Genomic DNA, 8,431 nt, shown 5'->3' on the forward strand with positions numbered 1-8,431 from the left:
TAGGGGTGGGCCGGCTAGGTCCGTCAAGACAACAATTTGACTTTAGAAAAAAAAATCTATATCCTTTGGATCCGGCGATGGCAAAGCTCCGGTGTCGTCCCTTCCCAAAGAAACCGTCTTAGGGTGTGTTTGGTTTGAGGATCAAAAGTCATGGAATGTCATGGTTCCATCCCAAAGTCATGGGTTGGTTTCATCCTTGTGTTCAGTTGATGATAAAAAAAGTCATGGGTTGGTTCCGTCCCGGTGTTTAGTTGGAGAGATGAAATGAGAAGAATCTGATGTCACTCACCTCTTCGATATAAATGGTGAGATTACATCTCTCAACAAATAGAGTTATTTGCATTTGACAAGTCTATAATTTAAATTTTTAGCAATGTTTTCTTTCTATTTTCAACATATGCAAATAAAAATATATGATCATGAGTACATATCAAATATTTACGAAAAATAATCACGAAATGAAAAAATAACCTCGAAAAATAATAATCACGAAAACGAGAAAAAATAATCACGAAAAAATAACCACAAAAAAATAACCACGAAAACTTTTGTTCGGGTGCGGGGGTGAGCGCGGTAAGAATTGCTTGATTATTTCTTTTTTCCTTTGCTTTCACGGACGAATAATGAGTCGATTCCTTCAAATCGATGGAATCAGTTGGTGAAGCATCTGGAGGGAATATTCCCTGCATGCGGATGACCCAATTTCGGTTCCTCGTCCAACTAAACACGAAAACGGTTGCTAGGGATGAAACCAACCCGTCCGAAACCACCTCATCCTAAAACCAAACACACCCTTAAAGTCTACCGTTCGTCGGGCGCAACTGTGTGACTTCTCGGTCACGGTGAAGTACTTTACATACTTCAAGCAGGGCTCCAATTGTATTCCTATGTTGGCTTGGAGTGGTGGGGTGGTGTAGCTGTTCTTATGCACTGTTGTATAATGTGTTCGGTGTGTTGTTGTGGCGTCGAGTTATATGCTTTAAGTTATACGATCATTGCTTTATATATAAACGGGTAATGAGCCTTTTCTTTATATTATAAAACAGAGGAAGTGTTTTATAATCATGAGTTGAGCTACTAGGTTTGCCTTACAAAAATCAAGGAATACCGTTAGCTTGCTTGTGCGGGAATCTTTCCATGCTCATTTTATGGATTTATTCTAAGATCTTTCATGTTATTCTTTCATTGATAGGCAATGTGCACGTCGACAACGAGGTGACTTTGGCGACTTCATCAATACCGAAGTTTGCCACTCACATTGACGCATGCATTATGTTTCTCGAATAGTTACTCAGGTAAACATGTGTCCCAATTAATACAGTTTCTCGATATTTCGGTATTATTATGCACTCCACGTTTATTATTATAGGAGCTTTACTAGTGATTCTATCATGTTTTCTAGTATATTAACTTCCCTAGTAAACAAATGACATTTTGGGTCTGAGCACAATCTCGAATAGGCAACTTTGAAAAGAAACATACAGATGAGCTAGTGGAAATTATAATTTTGTGTTCTTATTAAAATGATTGTGTGAAACCAGTCAGTAATAGTTTAGTATCATCAAACTAAATACTTATTGGCATAGCATGGGTGTAGCATCATCAATTGATTGTGCCCATTCTACCAGACATCTATTCACGAATTGAGCATCCCCCCAACAAGTTCCCCTCACTCACCCAACAATAATACACCGATTTTAATATTTCTTATCAACACACATATACTTTTGTGATATAGAGTTTTAAAATAAATACATTAAATAGACCATCTAATGTCTAAAATGACTTACATTTTGATACAAAAAGTATTAGGTAGTTCCATGCGGATACACATGTCAGAAATAACAACCATATTTGGTATATATGCAATCTGAATCTTGTTTATATATCGACCAGCATTGTTTCGTTTATTTGTTGACCATAATTTTGTTATAAATCGCCAATTGAGTGATATTTTTTCTCCAAGTAAGGAGAAGTTTGACATCACAAAGCCCGACCAAACAAGGTCCGATTTTTCTAGGCATTGAGAGAGATTATAATAGCCCAGTTGCTTGCTTATTCGTGCAATCAGATTGTGATTTAAGCTGACATATATAACTTTTAGTATGCTAAAAAAATAAGATGAAATATCATAGGGCAATTATATTCTATAACTATTTTTGTAAAACAATTATAGCCTATAACTATAATTTTAGAAATATTGACTAAATCAAGTTCAGGACCCCCGCAAAAAACATCAAGTTCAGGATTTTGGCCCCGTTAAAATGCTTGAGCAATGATATCAAAATTAGATGTCTCAGTGTCTTACAATGCGATTAACTACATCTTTGCTTGTTTTTTCTGTTATACGAAATTAGCTTAAATTTGTTACATTTATTTGGTTACTCTTGATATTCCGGTGCATTGTGGTTGTCTTGTTTATTTAAGTTGTTGTATAGTTTCTAACTACTTGAGATACATCCAATCATGTGATAAGTATAGTGCTTTCATGCACTTTAGGGGGTCTACGTTGATCCAGTCAACCGTATCATAAGTATATTCCTCCAACCCTGAATTTCTCGAACACGTACGTGACTTATTTCTTACAACCACTAATCAACAATACACCTTTTTTTTAGAAACATAACTATTGTAGGATTTTAGCTCTTCATTATACAATTCTATTGGTTAGATGTTTACTTGTATTTTCCTATACTATATTAGTTTTGTTCCAGTTCTTTTTTAAAATCAATTTAGACCAAATAATTATTCTGCCTCTTCTTCGAAGTTGTTCTTCATCGATGGCATGGCCACACTAAAGTAAATTTTAACATGATACTAGTAATTTGAGGAATTGAATGGATGTGTGCAACCGATGTACACAGTTAATTTGAAGGATAGAAATCCCCCATGTGTTCAATTTTCAGCACATATGTAGTAGAAAGTAGAAACCCAAAGTAAGGAATTAGGACTATGAACTAGTTTAAAACGATATAATGTGCGTTAACTAGATCTATATATGTCCATAAGATAAGAGGTGGCAGATACAGCAACCTCTGACAGGCGAACATATAGGACTAAGGAAAGGGCAAAATTAAGACAGGAAGAAACACCGAAAACTACAAGAGTACTCGTAGATAGGATACGATACATCTCAAGATCTCATGATCCTCCAGCACCCTAGCTAGAATGCAGCAATATATTCTATCGGAAGACGTTAAAACGGAGTGGCGCCCATGCTAGATGCCGCTGTGGCTGCTGCGGCCGCCGCCGCTGCATAGACACTGTCGTTGAAGAGCATGCAATCCCCAGCTCCGTCCTACGTACACAGCACAAAGTAGAACATAATTAGTGCTGCTCAGGCCCTATGTTCGGTAGCTCAATCTGATTCTCCAGACATGGTACTATATGATTAGGTTTTAGGGTCTCCTTACCAGCTGGCTTTGGATGCTGGGCTTCCTCATCAGGCCTTGGTCCGGCATCATACCGAAATGGATGCGTGGGAAATGAGCCCACTGGTGCATGCAAACATATATAGTAGATATCCATGGTAAATACACAGTAAGCATTGGACAGATCAATGATCGAACGACGAACCCGGTCCGATCAAAATGTGTTTGAGAAATAGGGAAGATGATAATTACATTCTTGGCAGCTGCGCTGAAGGCCTGCCTATGGGGGATTTCCGGATTGATGGCCTTGATACGCTGAATCTCGTCTCTACACACATGGGAACCCATGCATCATGCATATGCATTTTGCCAGACGAAGATTCAAGCTAATTAAAACGGGAAACTAGAATGAATCCATGATCGTCACTCACTTGATGAATCGGTTGTATGCCGAGGGAACTCTCTGCCGCTTCTCTGAATCTGCGGGAAATCACAACAAGCAGCATGAAATTAAGGAGAAGCACCTGGCAGCTTCAGGAGCAGCATGGAATTAAGAGGGAAGATCAGACAAGTGCCACCTGGTGGCCCATTTGGTACTCAACTACTCATAGTCATATACACTCAACTTACAGAGCTGATTATGTTTCTGATTCCTAAAGCCCTCTGATTCATTTAGTTTATTAGTTCTCCTATAGCATCACGCACTGTGCATATTTAACGTTGGAGTTTTGGTGGGGAAAAAACCTCCACGGACAAAAGGTACTATTGAGCTGGTGAGCAAACTATTCAACCGGCCTCTTCCACTCGAAAACTCCATTGACCGCTCAGAAAGAATCCTTAAAAGAGAGACAGAATGCATAAAGAGGAGCTGTATGCTATGCGTGGCGTGCTACCAAGAACAGTGCAGCTGCACATGCATGCTCCGGCCGGAGTTCTCCGGCCCTGGGCATGAAGAGGTGCTTTGACTAGCTAGCTAGTACGACCGGCAGCAGAAAGAGAGGAATGGTTAGGAGGACTGAGCCTGGCACTTACGCTTGGTCCCCGACGCAGCGCTCTTCCGCTGCTGGGGCTCCCTCTGTGTGGGTTTCTCCGGCGGCGGCATCATGGACATGGCCGGCGTGTTGATGGCGCAACTGTTGCTGCTGCTGGTGATGCTGCTCACGTTGGGGCTGGCCTGATCAGTCAGTATGCTCGACGGCGCTTGGAACGACGACATTTCATCCTGCACGTCGGAGTCAAGTTAGTTAGCAAACATCCTCCATCGGTTCAAAGACGGTGTCCAAGTTATAAGAATCCAACGCATAATAGGTATATATCCATACCAGGAGGCCATGCGGCGACGCCGGCGAGGTCGGGGAGAGGAGCGACTGGGTGAAAGGGAGCTGGTTTGCGGCGGCCGGGAGCAGGAGGTTCCTGAGGTTGACGGAGAGCAGGTTGGCGCAGTGGCCGCACCGCACGGCGACCGTCTTGAAGAGGCTGCTGCACGGCACGCCCACCTGCATGCACACGCCACACCCACACGGACCAGCAAGATTGTGAGTCGATGGTGGAATTGGGAACGAAACGGAGGAGCTGAGCCGGCCGCGAGTGGAGCGGAGCGGAGCGGAGGCATACCGCGAGGATGGTGTCGCAGAAGTTGCAGTGGACGTAGCACAGCTGCTCCTGCTCGGCGAAGGGGGGCTGCTGCTCCGCGAGGTGGTCCGGGAAGAAGCTGGTCTCGGACTCCGCGGGCGACATCATGGTGTTCTCTGCTCTGCTCCCGACAAGCAAGCCCGCCTCGCGCACAGTGAGCGTATGTATGGGTCTGTGCCCACCACCACCACCTGCGCGCGCGCCTGCAGCTGCTGGGCTGATAAGCTTGTGCGATCAGGAGAGGTGGTGGCCTGGTGGTGGGGAGGAGGAGGATGCCGGCCGGAGGGAGAGAAGACGAGATATTTGGGAGCGAGCGGTGTGGGGGTGGGGGAGAGGGTAGTAAGGGGTTTATATAGTGGCGGGTCGGCTCTGTCCCCCCCTGGATGGACGGACGGATGGATGGATGTGGATCTACTACTCGTGTCGACGTGATGAGTTGAGGTGATTTGATTTGATGGGTACGTGAGTCCCTCCTGATGGATTTGATTGACCTGCCCGATTCGAGAAAGCCTCGGATCTGTCGTCGTCGTTGTTGCCTTGCCTCTCTCTCCGATGATTTGAAAGCCGCTCGTGCTCGTTGGCGTGAGAGCCGGCCCAGAGCCAGAGTGGGCAAGGAATGGGAATGGACGGAGGTAGCAGGGCGAGTGAGTGAGGGGCAGATTGGGAAAGCCGAGGGGGGCAATAAAGCCAAAGCGTCCAGTCCCGCGCTCTCCCTCCCTCCTCTGGGCGGGGAACAGTGGCCCGCAACAGTGGCCGGTAGCTAGCATCTTGGGACTGTTCCGTCTGAAAAGCGGGCAGGGCCGGAATGCGTGGTGGGGATCCATCGCCCCGCCGCAGTGGGCCGCCCCGCGCGCCCCCGGCCCACCTCACCACCCGCTCCGTGGCGTACGTGGTCTCCCTGGCGGTCTGGTCTGGTCTGCTCTGGTCTGGTCTGGTCGCAGCTCGACGCTTGGGCACACTGGCTACAGTGCACGTCCCCACTGGAAAAAAAAGACCAAGTACAGTGCCCACAGTCCTGTTTTCTGCTCCTCCAATATATGTTACGTTGATCGGTTGTCCGTCACTGTGTAATCTTTGGGGTAATCTGGCTGGCCGGCCTTCCGCAGCCAAAGCGACAACGATTCAAGCTGGAGCATATCTGTCCCGTCCGTGTACCACGTACGGCTCACCGCGATGCATTATTATTACTAGCAAAAGGACCCGTGCGTTGCAACGGGAGAAAAACAATTATAATCTTTAATGATGCTGATCATAGTATGTATGTCTCTAAAATTTTAGGATATTTCTTGAAATGCATGAACATTTTTTGAATTAGCAAACATTTTTTTCAATTGCACTCAAAAAATAACACACAAACTTTTTTTCAAAATCATGGACTTTTATTGTTTTCACCAACATTGTTCTCAAAATTATGAACATTTTTCTGAATATGCGAATACTTTTACAAAAATCCCGAGCATTTTTGAATTCACAAACAATTTATATTTTCTTCAAACTTTTATTTCAAAATTCCCAGTTTTATAAACTGCAAAAGTTTTTCAAAGTTCTAAATTATTTAAACTAAAAAATGGAACAGAAAAATGAAAATAAAAAATGAGACTAAAAACAGAGGCACAAACTGTTTTTAAGATTTTTACACGGACTTTTGTTGAAAATCGTTGACTTTTTTTATTTTATGGACATTTTCTCAAAGTTTAAACATTTTTTAAAACTCCTGAGTAGTTTTTGAATTCTCATAAAAAATATGTATTTTTGTATATTTTATTTCGAAATTCTCAGTTTCTTAAAATTGAGAAAAGTTGTTTGAAGTTCTAAATTATTTAAAGTAGAAAAACAAAATGGAACTGAAAAGAAAAATAAAAAATTTAAACTAAAAAAACAGGCAACCACGCATGGGCCGGCCCAAACAGGTGTGCTGCATCTTTTTCCAATGCCCAGAGCGTAATATAGGAGATGCCTACATGGGCCGGTCCAATCCGGATATTTTCCTATTTGAAACGTTTTTTATGACTTATAGGTGGCATTGGTGGGTAATTTTAGTCAACTTGAAGGGCAATTTGGTTGATGTACGGAAGAAGCACTATTTGCTTTATTAGTAGGTAAGATATCGGCTTTGGTGAACTCAGCTAGCTGAGTTTATTACGATCTCTTCACTTGAGGAGCCATGAGATCTTGTGGCGTTGTGATTCACGTTTTCTTGAGCTGGTTTTTTTTTAATCTTTTTTTTAGACAACCAGCGAAGCTTTATTAACCCATCACAATGTTTACAGGGACAGAACGCAGGTCTTCTGAATGACCTAACTAGACATGGCGGCCACCTCTCAGGTTAAGAGCATGCTTCACTAAATTATGAGCTTCGAAATTGGAGCTCCTACGTTCGTGAACGAACTTACAAGAATTGAAGGAAGAAGAAATATCTAAAATCTCTTGAACTATAGCACCGTAGGTAGATGAAGTTCGATTGTGAATATCATTCACCACTACTTCAAAATCTGAAGCCACTTGAATGCTTTGGATGTATAGATCCTTTGCCAACGAAAGAGCTTCACGAATAGCCAAAGCTTCGAGAGTGGGAGGATCTGAAATGTATCTGAAGATTGTCGCTGAAGCTCCGAGAAAAGTTCCCCCTTGATCCCGTGAAATGACTCCAACAGACCCAAACCCATGTCTCGACACAACTCCATCCTCATTGAGTTTAGCAAACCCTGGTGGAGGAGGGATCCAATGCTTAGTCTGTTGTGGCTGAATATTGATCCTAACCGGAGGCTGCTTGTGGTTGATCTCAGTCAGCTCCTGAAGGTACGAATTGATGAAGCTGTGTACCCCTCCCGGTGACTGGAAAATATCCTCGTGAATGGATTTCCTTCTAGCTCCCCAGATTGCCCATAGGGTAAGACCAGACAAACAAAGTTAGACTCTACCAATATCTCATGTAGAGCAAATATCCAGTCCTTGGTACTCTCCTCCAGGTGAATGCTCAGTACCTCCAAAATATGTTCCAGAGCTAGCACCCAAACACTGCCAGCCAACGGGCAGGTTAGAAGTGCATGTCGCGAGGTATCCTGGGCACCATAGAGAGGGCAAGTATCTCTAGTCGCCATTTTCCGGTGCTGCACGAGAACTCCACAAGGAATAGATTGTCTTGCCAATCTCCAAAGAAACACTCGAAGCTTGGAGGGAACCTTGATGTGCCACATAGAAGTCCACTGGTTATTTTTGGATTCAATCAAGGACATACCCGCTTGCTCCTGGACCCAAGCTTCCGTGCTAATATTTGTGAGCATGATTATTCTATAAGTTGATCGAACAGGGAATTTTCCCTTGTTGTCAGCGTGCCAAGCCCAAAAATCTGGCATAGATCGAGTGCACAATGGAATCCTGAGAATTTTGTCCGTATCAAAATGTGTGAATACTTGTCTTACAAGATT

General features: G+C 43.5%; 1 protein-coding gene across 1 annotated transcript; it reads right to left on the reverse strand.

Moving 5' to 3' along the window:
* Nucleotides 1-2,978: 2,978 nt before the first annotated feature.
* LOC123427359 (protein YABBY 5-like) lies at nucleotides 2,979-5,335 on the reverse strand. The gene is made up of 7 exons (XM_045111385.1): nucleotides 4,986-5,335; nucleotides 4,694-4,867; nucleotides 4,404-4,593; nucleotides 3,803-3,851; nucleotides 3,624-3,699; nucleotides 3,414-3,494; nucleotides 2,979-3,298 (listed from the first exon to the last, which is right to left on the reverse strand). The coding sequence occupies exons 1-7, from the start codon at nucleotides 5,109-5,111 to the stop codon at nucleotides 3,197-3,199; spliced, it is 798 nt and encodes a 265-aa protein (XP_044967320.1). The 5' UTR covers nucleotides 5,112-5,335; the 3' UTR covers nucleotides 2,979-3,196.
* Between the last annotated feature and the right edge of the window lie 3,096 nt (nucleotides 5,336-8,431).

Source organism: Hordeum vulgare, chromosome 2H (genome assembly GCF_904849725.1).
Source record: "Hordeum vulgare subsp. vulgare chromosome 2H, MorexV3_pseudomolecules_assembly, whole genome shotgun sequence".
NCBI classification, from domain to species: domain Eukaryota; kingdom Viridiplantae; phylum Streptophyta; class Magnoliopsida; order Poales; family Poaceae; genus Hordeum; species Hordeum vulgare.

Excerpts from the sequence above, each read along its gene's own strand:
- LOC123427359 (XM_045111385.1), bottom strand. The coding sequence starts at position 5,111 with ATGATGTCGCCCGCGGAGTCCGAGACCAGCTTCTTCCCGGACCACCTC. Across the intron at positions 3,852-4,403 it reads CGCTGCGTCGGGGACCAAGC|ATTCAGAGAAGCGGCAGAGA; the intron begins GTAAGTGCCAGG and ends GATTTCCCGCAG. Across the intron at positions 3,299-3,413 it reads CCAGCATCCAAAGCCAGCTG|GACGGAGCTGGGGATTGCAT; the intron begins GTAAGGAGACCC and ends CTGTGTACGTAG.